We start from the raw sequence: 13,403 nt of genomic DNA, 5'->3' as shown, positions 1-13,403 counted from the left end.
ATGAAACTAGAGAATGTCACTATGTGCGCGGCCGTCAGCCAACAAGGGTTCTCCACTACCATGCCATTCTAGAACAGTATAACAATATGCTTTCCTTGATGATCTAAGAGAGTATATGTTCCAGTTGGACCACAGGGAAGCAGCACAGCCAGAGTAGCCTCACTACTCTAACGTCAGCTTCCATCACGCTGCTATGTGACTAGTTTACTAATAAGCCAAGGTTTTCAAATATCTTTCTGTCTGCATACTCTCCCTTTACAAACCCGATAGAAGAGTTTTTTTAGTATGGTGGTGGACAGTGTATGACTGAGAACATTATATTCTTGTTCAACTCATTCAGGTTATGGAAAAAGCATGGCTAGACATGTCAGTAGATGCGTGCCAGGGGTTGATCAGGCATGCAAGAGGATTTTATCACCCCGCTGCCTGACTAGAGCCTGTGATGTTGATGAGATTCTCTGGCCTGATCCAGACCAAAGATGGGATGCTTAGGCGTATTTTTGTTTATTTATTTACTGTGTAGTACATGAATGAATACAAATATGCCAATGTATACATTGGTTGTGTCTTTTGTGATCCTTATGTAAAAAAGGTTTTTAAGGGGGGGGACCACAGTCAACATTACTTAGTTTTGGAAATATTGTATAAAATACGATGTTTTGGGAATTTGGTGAGACATTATGAATTTGTGTGTACTGTTCTGAGAATATAAGGTACAGTCTCAAAAAATGTGTCTAAGCAATCACTTAGTAAATCATGGCCAGTTTTAGTGTGCAGTCAAACTTGCAGCGTACAACAGAATTTATAAATGCAATTGAAGCAATTGCTGCATTGCTGATTCTTGTTACAATATACAATACAATATAAAATCTTTGGAGAAAGGCCCTTCAGCCTTTGCATTATCAGTAAGATAATATGCATCAGTTTTGCAGAAAAGAGAGGCCTGCACACAGACAACGGATCAATATACATGCAGAAGTGGGGCTTACTCAAGGGAGTGAAAGCTATTTAAAGTAAAAAGTACTGTTGCCTGCAATCGAAATCAGGAGCAAAATGATGACACTGTGTGTGTATGTGTGTATGTGTGTGTGCGTGTGTGCGTGCGTGTGCATGTGAGCGTGCCGCAGACATATTGCATGTGAAAGTGGTCTGAATTGAATTAGCTCACTCGGAATAGCTAAGGTTTCTGCCACTAGATAATTTATTATCTACAATTATAACCAGGCCATTTACAGATTCTATTTGTCATCTCTGTTCCTCTGAACCCCTTTGTCCAGGAAATTATCAATCTAAGCATTAAGGCCTCCAAACACCCCAGCTGCAATTGTTAACAAGGACCTAGTCACAAATGGGATTTGGCTTTTCTAAACAACATAAGCACTTTTTGTGTCTATATGTAATAGACAGTCTTTTCTTTTTTTCTTGTCTGTGTGTGTGTGTGTGTGTGTGTGTGTGTGTGTGTGTGTGTGTGTGTGTGTGTGTTGTGTATTTTCAGATGGATCTGAAGCTGCTCTTGATGTCCACATTGTTACACGTTGTCTTTTGTTACAGTAATGCTCTGAAAGGTAAGATTTCACAGTTGTGTCTCATTTTGTTAAGCAATGTTGCCATACACACTGCTGTCACATCATTGATGTTGACTTGCACAGTAAACAGTAAACAGTTTTTATAGCGCTGTCCCTCCCAGGAGTGAGAGGCCGGTTACTTCTAACAGACCAGAACCAGTGGAGCTTCACATGCACATCTCTAAGAACAGGGTGGCAGATTCTCCAGTCCTCCAGATTAGCTTTAGTTATCATCAAGCCTCACAGTGCTCCTCATGAAGTGGGGATTAACAGGCTACTTGCCTTGCCATATCAGTGCTTCCTTTAACTTTGTTTTCTTCTCTCTCTATTTTCCAGAGGTGAACGAGTGCATAAATGCAAACGCCAAACACTGTGGGGAGTGTATTCAGGCTGGAGCCAAATGTGGCTGGTGTAAAGACCCGGTACATGAATTGAAGCAGTCGCAAAATACAAACCTGTTGATAAATTTTTTAGTTATTGACATTTTAAAAAATAATGGAAAACAAAATCACAATTCCAAGTCCTTTCCTTGCCTATCTTCTTACATCTTTAATGGGAGGGACAGAGATGCAAGTGAGGGAAATGTGTCTGGCATGCAGTTCCCCTGTTTGTAACGCATGTATCAAGTTATAAACCTAAACAGTGTCCAAATTATAGTCAAGATGACCTTAAGGTGACCATTGAGGTTTCTTTTTATTCTTGATAATGTGATAACGTGCTGTTTTAGAGCCACAAAAACATTGTACAACAGCTTGCATAGTGCTTAGTACTTACATGGATTTTCCCTTTAATTCTCCCTATTATTACTCTAAGAACTTTCTGAAACAGGGTGAGACCGTGTCAACCCACTGTGATGAGCTGCAGTCTCTCATGAAAAGGGGCTGTACTATTTCAATGATTGAGAACCCGCGTGGGGAACAGGTGACCCTCAAGAATAAAAAAGTGACAGATCGCAGTAAGGGACCAGAGAAACTAAAGCCAGAAGACATCACTCAAATCCAGCCTCAGAAACTCAGCCTCACCCTTCGATCTGGTGAAAACACATTCCTCTGAAGCCATTCTCAGCATCTATTTCTTTTGAATAGATACTGTGGTAAATTTGTTTTTTGTAAATATGGTAACTTTATGTAGGTGAGCCCCAGTCTTTTAAGTTGACGTTCAAACGAGCAGAAGATTATCCCATTGACCTGTACTACTTGATGGATCTGTCCTACTCCATGAAGGATGATCTGGAGAACGTCAAGAACCTGGGAACCAGTCTAATGCTAGAGATGCAAAAGATCACCTCTGACTTCAGGATAGGTTAGGATGTTATTTGCATCTTGTCCTGCACATTAAGTTCCCATCATTGTTGCTAAGGGGAAATAAGACAAATTCAAGCAACGCTTACATTCTATTTAAGTAAACACAACATTTTCCATTACATACTCATTACAAATTACTAATTAGATTACTTTACTACTCATATAGATATATAGACATCAGCAAAGGTAATACATTACATTAAGTGGAAATTTACTTTCATTACTCACCCTATCTGATTAAAAAGTAGGACACAGAAGTTGAAGTGCCGTTACACATAAGGCACAGAGCTGGTACACTGTACTGTACTTGTTTCAACCAAACTTATAAGTCAAATGACTGCCCTTTAATTTTCATCCAGCCAACAAATGAAATTTGTTGTCCTGACACAACTAAATGTTGTCTTGATTAAATATTGTATGCTGTGTAAACTTATGTCTTAGCTTAACTGATTTAGATTTATTAGTTCTTTAAATAAGTAATTTGGACTTATTGGAAATCTATGTCAGCATCATTTGAACAATCTCTTGTGCAGAAGTCTTAATTTAATGTTATATTACTGGTGTAGGTGTTCTGTTACCTACCTACCCACTATAATCTTCTCAGGTAACTTAAGAGACAACACTTTAAACTGGAAAAAAAAGCAATAGTCCTGCAGCTAAAATGATGAACTGGCTTCTGTTGGAGCCAAAACTAGACGTTTAAAGTTGCTGTGAAACAAATATTGCATGTGATTTCCACTAATTAATGTAATGAAAGCTGGTTAATTTATAATAATAAATAATGATCATGTTATTTAACACCTTTAGATATACACTACACTAATATTACATTGACTAGAGCACTCAGTCTCAAGCCAAGCACCTAGTCAAATTAACTTCTGAGCCTATCTGTCTTTCAAAGGTTTCGGTTCCTTTGTGGAGAAGACTGTTATGCCATATATCAGCACTACTCCAGCCAAGCTGCTGAACCCATGCACAGGTGATCAGAACTGCACCAGCCCTTTCAGTTATAAAAACGTGTTGAAGCTGACCAGTGACGGCAAGAAGTTCAACACCCTAGTAGGCCAGCAGCACATCTCTGGAAACCTAGACTCTCCAGAGGGGGGCTTTGACGCGATCATGCAAGTTGCTGTGTGTGGGGTAAGCAGAAAAAGATGCTGTTAGTGTTGAGTGATGTTGCTGCAAATATATAATCTAAGCATAATATAAATATTGTAACAAAAATATTATGCTGAGCATAATATAAATATTGTAACATAAATATTATGCTCAGCATAATATAAATATTATACTGAGAATTGCAGGGTTTTTTTTTATTTTCTCACAATTGCATCACCTGCATGGAGAAATACAGATAATCATTAAACAAATAAAAATCATTTTATTGGGCTCCTGGTAGGAGATTTTCACACCACAGACCTTTGCTTTATTTTTTTTTATAGTGCTATAAAGCTGGTAGCAAATTGTTTTTTAATACTATTTTAAATCTTGCTTGCTTATTCACCAGGAGCAAATTGGTTGGAGGAATGTGACCCGTCTGCTGGTGTTCTCAACTGATGCAGGCTTCCACTTTGCTGGAGATGGAAAACTGGGTGGTATTGTACTGCCTAATGATGGGAAATGCCACTTGGAGAACAATGTTTACACAATGAGCCACTATTATGTAAGCAGCTCAGTGTTACAGTGATTAGCTTTAGTCATATACCACGACTTGTGCTGACTGTGTTATGTTACAAATGAGACTTTTCTCTATGATCTGCTTTTTAAGGACTATCCCTCTATTGCTCACCTCGTCCAGAAGCTAAGTGACAACAACATTCAGACTATCTTTGCAGTCACAGAGGAGTTCCAGCCTGTTTACCAAGTTAGTTCCCATCAGTCCACATTTTCACATTTCAACATTATTATACACTTGTTTATTCCTACTTTCTGTCATCTTGTTACTTGTCAGTTCATGTCTGAAATCAAATCAAAGTTACCAGTAACCTATATATTGGTTGAGGTTTGGTTAATCTCTCAAAGTCAGTCAAAATTGAATGAAATTATTAATCCAGTATTTACTGTGTGGGCTCTAAGTGCATTTGTGTGTTGGAATTGGAACAGAAAACTTCACAGAAAAGTATTACTGATCATGAAGGATCCCAGAGATGACAAGATGAAGAGAACTTTGATATTGCTGTACATGAAACGTTTGCTCTCTCCTCAGGAACTGAAGAATCTGATACCAAAGTCAGCAGTGGGGACTCTGTCTGCCAACTCTAGCAATGTAATCAACCTTATTATAGATGCTTATAATGTAAGTACTTTCTTCAATATAAACTTCTATTTTATAAAACTTTGATTGTTATTCTTTCCTCACATGGACCACATTCAGCATTATGACTGAGTTGGAAGAGTCAAAAGCTTTTTCCAAACACGTACTGTATTTCCGTTTAATACTCAGTGTCCAAACAAAGCCACCAGATGACATTCCTGTGCAGGAAATAACATTCATGTTGTTGTTTTTTGGGTTGTTTTTTGCAGTCTCTCTCATCCGAGGTTATTCTGGAGAACAGCAAGCTTCCAGAGGGAGTGACCATATCTTATATATCCCACTGTAAGAACGGAGTGGTTAGTGAGGGTGAAAACGGACGGAAGTGCTCCAATATCTCTATTGGAGATCAGGTGAGGATAGGAAAATAACCTTTTTGTAGTATGTCACCAACAGAGGCTTAGGCTGATTATAGCTAATATGAACAGTATAATTCTATTTCAGTTTGCTGACTTAATAACACTTTTTCAACTTTATTGTTAAACGTTATTGTTCTTGTCCATACAATATATAAATAGTTTCTCATTATCCTGGATTGTAATTTGAACAATAAATGTTAAATCTATGTCCCAGTTTTTAAAAATTCAGATTCTGAACTTATATAATACAGTATATAGCACATTTGTATGCCTCATTTCTTTTTTGTTGTTGTTTTTTCACTAGTCATAAATGCTTGCCTTTAAATGAACTTTATTCTTCTTTAGTTTTCTTTATTATCACTTATTTTGGCATGATACTATATGAATTTCCCATTTGTAGACTTTGGAACATATAACCTTAGCTGAGTGGTAAAAATTGAAATACAAATTTAGGTAGGTAAAGGGCTTTTACAGCAAAGAATCAGAATATTACGGAGAATTTTTAGAATCCACATAGACATCAGATTTAGCACCGCCTACAATGGCAGACAGTAGCTAGTACTAATACATATTAACACTAATATGTCATTACTAGTAATATAAAAATGAATAGAATAGAATTTTAAAAAAGAAGTAACTAGGTAATTAAGTAATAGGTAAATAGCAAGACATAGCATGGGCAAAGAATAATTTTCTTTTTTCAGTTTACTTACATAATGTATATATACATATTTCAGTCATTTTAGTTTTGCTACCCTGTACCAGAACACACATCTATTAATGACATAGTGTGGAAATCTGTTTATTGACTGTTTATTGAAGTGGATGTTAATTCTGAATTCTGCCATTTTACTCGGCCATATTTGCTTCCTTTACTGTACACTCACAGGTCACGTTTAGTATCAGTGTCACATCTAAGGGCTGTCCAAAACAAGGCAAACCTGAGACCATTAAGATAAAACCCCTGGGATTCACAGAGGAGGTAGAGATTACGCTCAACTTCATCTGTGACTGTGAATGCCAAAAGTACAGTGTCAAGAACAGTCAAGATTGCCACTTTGGTAATGGGACCAATGAGTGTGGAGCCTGCAGGTCTGTGAACATTACAATCTTTACTTTATGTTACAGCAAAAAGTTTTCACAGTGACACATAATTCGTTTTTTTCAAACTTTACTGCTTCAGATTTTTTTTCCAAATTTCTGTGTTTATGCAAAGGGTCAATGCAACTGAATGAGTGTGCCAATCTTAACAGATAACAATCCATTCTTGTCTTATTAGTGGTCGAAGTTGATAACAAGAATAACAGCCTCTCCCTTCATCTTAGGTGTAATGAAGGACGTGTGGGCAAACAGTGTGAATGCAGCAGCAACGACGTGGCTACAGAGGACATGGACCGCACCTGTCGTAAAGACAATAGTACTGATATCTGCAGCAACAACGGAGACTGTGTGTGCGGCACATGTGAGTGCAAGAAGAGAGATAACCCTGAGGAAAGGTACAGCGGCCAGTACTGCGAGTGTGACAACTTTAACTGTGACCGCTCTGGAAACAAACTATGTGGAGGTGAGTATGTCAGTAAAACAAAGAATAAAAAGCTATTGGAAAGTTTGTCTCTGAATTAAAGATTTCAGCATATAGGTTTAGTTAGTGCAGTACAAAGGATGGTATTTATAAAAAGACAATGTTTATTAAAGATTTCATTTCTTTTCCTTTCCTGAGGACATGGACGCTGTGAGTGCAAAGTGTGTGTGTGCGACCCCATGTGGACAGGAAGTGCCTGTGACTGTTCTCTGGACAACAGCACCTGTATGGCCAGTAACAAGCAGATCTGTAATGGCAGAGGAATATGTGAATGTGGCACCTGTAAGTGCAATGATGCCAAATTTCAGGGGCCCACCTGTGAAACTTGCCCTACCTGTCCAGGAGTCTGCGCTGAGAACAAGTAAGTTCAAAATAAAGACGTGTCACTGTGCAAAAAAATTTTAATTTGGAATATTTGGTATATACCTTTGGTGTATTGTCATATGCAAAGTTTTTATTAAGATTTTAAATCTATCTTTACTTACAGTCATGTTTTTTGTGTAAAAACGTAGTTGCAGTTTTAGTGGGTCTTAGTAATAGGCAGATTCAATTCAATTTTTCAATTCAATTTTATTTGTATAGTGCCAATTCATAACAGAAGTCATCTCAAGGCACTTTACAGTGTAAGGTTTAAGATCCTACAGAGCATTTGAGCAAGCTTTAGGAAACAGTGGAGAGGAAAAACTCTCTTTTAGAGGAAGAAACCTCCAGCAGAACCAGGCTAACGGTGGGAGGCCATCTGCCTCGACCCGTTGGGGTGAATGGAAAGAGGAGGGAGAAAAGAACAGCAGGCAACAAAAACAACAATAAGCAGCAAAAGAATTGGGCAGGTCAATTCTGAAGATTTACAGCTGCAAGGCTGAGGATACCTGCAGAAAAATCAAGTCAAGTCAAGAAGCTTTATTGTCATTCCAACCACATATAGTTGAAGTAGTACATGGTGAAATGAGACAACGTTTCTCCAGAACCATGGTGCTACATAAGACATTAACAAGACAGAACATGGAGCTGAGGACTGCTAAGTTGTCCTAGCCACATAAAGTGCATCCTGTGCAACCTAGTCCAAACAGTGCAATAACACAAAGAGAAAGTGCAGACAGACATCTGAAGACAGTGCAAAAACAGAACACAAAACACAAAACAGCAGCAACCAGTAGCTGAAATGTACAATTTACATCTGAGGTACTATAAAAACAATGGTGGAAATGATGTGCAAGAACAGCAAGGTCAAATGATTTATGCAAAATAAAGGCATGTAAACATTATAACAGTTTGTAAATAGGCAGCATCAAATCCAGTGTGTGTGTGTATGTGTGTGCTCAGTTCAGTTTGTTGTTATGGTGTTGAGGAGCCTGATGAAGAAACTGTTCAATAGTCTGGTTGTGAGGGTCTGAATGCTCCGGAACCTCTTCCCTGATGGCAGAAGTGTGAAGATTGGGTGTGAGGAGTGGGTGGGGTCGTCCACAATGCAGGTAGCTTTGCGGATGCAGCTTGTGTAAATGTCCGTGATGTCCGTTGACTTGAGGCACGTAGGAGCAACGGCGCTGCTCAGGGAGATGTTGAAGATGTCAGTGAAGATATCCACGAGCTGTTCTGCACATTCCCTGAGGACCCTGCCAGGAACGTTGTCTGGACCAGCAGCCTTCTGTGGGTTGATTCTGTAAGAGTCTTCCTCACATCGGCTGTGGATAGACAGAGCACCTGATCATTTGAGGGAGGGGTGGATTTCTTGGCTGTCGCGTTATTCTTTACCTGTACCTCAAATCGGGTGTAGAAGTCATTCAGCAAATATGGGAGGGAGGCGTCGCTGTCACAGACGGATGGGGTCCAGTCAGAACTCTGGCTGCAGCATTTTGGGTTAACTGGAGGCTTTTTAAGCAGTTATTGGGACATCCTATCAGTAGTGAATTTCAACAGTCCAGTCTGGAAGTAACAAATGCATGGACCAGTTTTTCAGCATCAATTTGAGACAGGATGCTCCTAATTTTAACAATGTTTCTAAGGTGGAAAAAGCCATTTCTAGAGATTTCTTTTATGTATGAAGTAAACAACTCAGTTTTGAGTTGTTGTGTTCAGGTGGTGACACCTGTGCTTTAATTGTGTTTGACTTTTGTCACCTGTGCTCACCATTAAGCAGCACAGGTGCATCACAATGAAAATGTGTTGGCAAGTTGTGTCTAAACAGGTAAAAGTGCTTATGGTTTTGCCAAAAGAGTGATTGATTCAATCAGTGGGTTCAGGCAACTGAGCATTTGGTTCAGACAATAGGGTGTAGTGTTTTAGCTATTGAGAAAAACTGTAACATGAATTGGGAGGGTTGACTCATTCAGAAGGACATATTTATTCTGCTACAGCCAGGTTTAGTTGAGACAAAATAAGTCCATTTGATAGTCACTTATCAAATCATTCACTAACAGTTGCAGTCCACATCTGTTTGTTTTGTTTTTATTTTGTTCTGTGAAAGAAAGCGTCTTTATTTTTATTAATTTCCTATGAATCATTCCTCTTGTGTAGGTTTTTGATATATCTAATTTAGGTGGTTGGGGAGCAGACACTGTCTCTGTGAGATTTTGGTAGTTTTGACGGGTTGACAGCTGTAAGAGTAAGACTGCATCTCTGCGTCCTAGGCTCCACTCTGAGATGTCAGGGTGTAGGTTGTCTAATAAACTCAGCCATATTTCTAGATAGTAAAGACGCACCATCTAAAGTGGGATGGTATGCCGTCTCTTCTAATCAGCCCAATTGTCTATGCAGCTCACATTGTTTGCAGGACACCACTTAGTAATAGCACAATTTTTTGGCTTAATTTATCTTAAACTAATAATGTTACAATGAAAAATCTATATGCTGCTGTTTACCTAAAGTTGTATTTGCACAATATTAAGACCTGCTTTTTCATAATTTTCATTATATTTTTCAAACAAAAAAAACCCACTGTATTAAAAACAAGACCTTTGCTTCTAAAAGTTCATAGCGTGATGTCAGTCCAGGATTTGTGCCTCCAAATCTGATCACACAGATATTTTTTATTAAGCATTGTTTACACTATTCAAGGATATCATTATATCTTTCTGTGAATTTACTGTAAATGGGAACTCATTATATTGTCCCCGTGTCAGACTGAAAGTGTCAAATCTCTCGTCCAGAGGAGGACATTTCTATAAAGAGAAGATGATGTTGAATGTTCTTAAAATACCATTGTCAATATGCAGAGAAAGTGACTCCATTCACCTCAGTTGTAGTGGGGTTAAAATAGAGATTTTAGAGACAGATATCTCAAAACCTGGGTACAGTATATACAACAAGATCAGCTTACATTCACAACTACATATACTGTACTGTATGTGCTGTTTGTGAAACCTTTTAACAGCAGAGCAAGTGTGGAAAGTCATTACTAACAAGAATGTGTTCTCTCAAGAGAGTGCGTCCAGTGCCAGGTGTTCGGCACAGGTGAGAAGAAGGACACATGTAAGCGACACTGCAGCTACTTCAAGCTAATTAAAGTGAAGGACAGAGACAAGTTGCCCCAGCCCCATGATTCCTCTTACCCTGTGATGCACTGCAAGGAGAGGGATGCTAATGACTGCTGGTTTTACTACACCTACGCTGTCAACAACAACACGGAGAAAGAAGTCCATGTGGTGGAGACACTGGGTAAGGAGCCCGATGCCCTCCCATGAACCAAGATGTGGTAGGATTCTGTAACAGAGAAAGCTAATTACAGGGGTTATATTGGTTGGGTTACAAAAATAGATTATTTATTAATGTGTATGTATGTGTGTTATGGATATGGATGTGGGTTTTTCATACTGTTTTGTTATTTAAAGCTGCCTAAACACAAGCTGCACCTTTGTGTGTATCAGACTGTCCTCCTAGTCCTGACATCATCCCAATCGTTGCTGGTGTGGTCGCCGGCATTGTCCTGATTGGCTTAGCCCTGTTGCTCATCTGGAAGCTGCTGATGATCATTCACGACAGAAGAGAGTTTGCCAAGTTTGAGAAAGAGAAGATGAATGCCAAATGGGATACGGTGAGTGTCTGGAACTGGAAATGCCTCTGAGAAAGATGAGCCTGATAAATATTTGTTTATTTATGGCTGAAGATCAGTTTTTTGAAGTGAAAAACAGGTGTTGTTTGGCCACAAGATTTTTCTTAGCAGCAGATGAGATTCACAGACTTGTTGATACTATTACAAATGTCTTGCTCACATTCCTTGCATTCTCACAGCCACAGACATGGATAGATTTTGTTGCTTTTGAATGGTGCTCAAAATAAAAAGTAAAATGTCTGACATTAAGTGGACTTTTTCTGGGGAGTGCCCATAGCTCCTTTCTTTATACCTCCCCCTCTGTAGCATCTTAAGCCAAGAGCAACATGATAGAAAGAGTCAGTAGAACTTTATTTGTAAAAATATGCCTCCACCTAGTGGTGTTATTTTGTCACTCCCACAGTGTTTGCAGGTTTTGATGTCCACAATCAACACTGCCCCTGTTCTGTTTGTTGTCATCTTTATTATTATCATAGGCAGGGCAGCCTGTAGCTCCACATCCCTATAAGTTATGGAAATCTCTGTAAAACAGTTTTTGAGAGTCTAACTGACTTGGGTTTCCTTACAATATTGACAAGACAAAACATCCAAAAACACTTTTAAACACACAGTAACAGAAATTACCTTCTTCCTATTAACTCTTGGAATATGGTACAATTGGAACAGAATTATAATATCCTTACAAGCCAACTTGCTTTTAGCAAATGAAATTAAATAACAACCTTGGTGTAATAGCAGTGGATGCTCTCTGTGAACATTGGCTATTCACAGGTTGAGAATAGAAAATACATTAAAAAAAGTTTATGCCTTTAAATGCTTAAATGCATTGCTAAATGAGACCAATAGCAACACTTATCATTGAGCCCCAAAACTCAAGTCTTTGTTTGAAGTAACAGAGCTCAGTCGTAAACAGACAGGTGATCTAATAATCTAAACTAATGCTACTATAGTATATCTGTAAGTAGGTGTGTAAGATTGGCCACAGATATATACTATATGTCCAGGTGGCTCAGAGAAAATCACATTAGTGACAAAAAAGACACAAATCACTATGTGAAGAATGGGGTGGGCATGCTTCCAAGGGTTAATATTGTATAGTTTCTGTGCTCTTGTTCTTTTTTTCCTGATGAACTCTATTCTGTCCTCATTCTCCACCTACAGCAAGAAAACCCCATATACAAGAGTCCCATTAATCAATTCCAGAACCCCCACTATGGACATAAAGCAGCTGTCCTATAAGTCTGCATTCCCTTTTCTTTCCTCCTGATTTTCCTGCATGGTTTGAGTTTGCATGCATTTCCGTGCCTCTACTCACCTTTTTTTTCCTTCTTCTAAACCAACAACATTAAATTCTATAATATTTGTAAATAGAATTCGTCTTCATGGTTCGAACAATTGCATGTGTGTGTGTAAGTGTGCACAAAACTTGTTCAGTTTTTGAAGACAAAAAGATTCAAGATTCAAAAAACTTTATTAATCCCAGAGGGAAATTGTTCTCAACACAGACAGAAAAAAAAGAGAACCACAAACAGGAAAGATCCACACCAACATAAATATTCAGTTTAATTTTATTTGTATAGTGCTTTTAACATTTGGCTGAATGTGCTCCTCTGTCCAACCAACACACTGTGCAGTGGGTGGGAGGGATTGTCCCGGATTGAGAGGTGTTTGGACAGCATCCTCCTCTCAGCTACAACATGTAGAGGGTCCAGCTCCACCCCCAGAACAGAGCCAGCCCTCCTGATCAGTTTGTTTAGACTGTTAGTGTGTCTGCCACCTTCATGTTGCTGCCCCAGCAGACCACAGCATAGAAGATGACACTGACCACACACAGACTATAAAACATCAACAGCATGGTGCTGCAGACATTGAAAGACCTGAGTCTCCTCAGACAGTACATCCAGCTCTGCACCTTTTTGCACTGTGCTGCTGAGTCAACAAAGTTGTCCACCACTCCCTGGTACTCTGTGACATCTCCACCCTTAATACACCTTACAACGGCGGAGTCATCAGAGAACTTCTAAAGATGGCAGGACTCTGAGTTGTTCCTCAGTAGTAGTAGTAGTCTGAGGTATACAGGATGAAGAGAAATGGAGACAGAACTGTCCCCTGTGGAGCACCTGTGCTACAGACCACAGTGTCAGACACAGTTCTGCAGGCAGATATACTGTGGACAGTTGGTGAGGTAGTCCATGATCCATGAAATCAGGGGAGTGTTAAGTGCAGGCCGGACG

General features: G+C 39.0%; 1 protein-coding gene across 1 annotated transcript in view; it reads left to right on the top strand.

Moving 5' to 3' along the window:
• itgb1a (integrin, beta 1a) overlaps positions 1 to 13,403 on the top strand; it is a 34,135-nt gene that overhangs the window by 18,613 nt on the left and 2,119 nt on the right. The window contains exons 2-15 of the mRNA XM_026364450.1: positions 1,496 to 1,565; positions 1,902 to 1,987; positions 2,379 to 2,598; positions 2,697 to 2,867; positions 3,771 to 4,009; positions 4,377 to 4,532; positions 4,638 to 4,733; positions 5,076 to 5,165; positions 5,393 to 5,533; positions 6,429 to 6,631; positions 6,865 to 7,103; positions 7,260 to 7,482; positions 10,540 to 10,775; positions 10,985 to 11,151. Of these exons, the coding sequence (XP_026220235.1) occupies positions 1,496 to 1,565; positions 1,902 to 1,987; positions 2,379 to 2,598; positions 2,697 to 2,867; positions 3,771 to 4,009; positions 4,377 to 4,532; positions 4,638 to 4,733; positions 5,076 to 5,165; positions 5,393 to 5,533; positions 6,429 to 6,631; positions 6,865 to 7,103; positions 7,260 to 7,482; positions 10,540 to 10,775; positions 10,985 to 11,151 (2,337 nt within the window). The remainder of the gene's footprint in view (positions 1 to 1,495; positions 1,566 to 1,901; positions 1,988 to 2,378; positions 2,599 to 2,696; positions 2,868 to 3,770; positions 4,010 to 4,376; positions 4,533 to 4,637; positions 4,734 to 5,075; positions 5,166 to 5,392; positions 5,534 to 6,428; positions 6,632 to 6,864; positions 7,104 to 7,259; positions 7,483 to 10,539; positions 10,776 to 10,984; positions 11,152 to 13,403) is intronic.

Source organism: Anabas testudineus, chromosome 2 (genome assembly GCF_900324465.2).
Source record: "Anabas testudineus chromosome 2, fAnaTes1.2, whole genome shotgun sequence".
In the NCBI taxonomy this organism is placed as follows: domain Eukaryota; kingdom Metazoa; phylum Chordata; class Actinopteri; order Anabantiformes; family Anabantidae; genus Anabas; species Anabas testudineus.
This window is presented reverse-complemented; position numbering and strand designations above follow the sequence as displayed.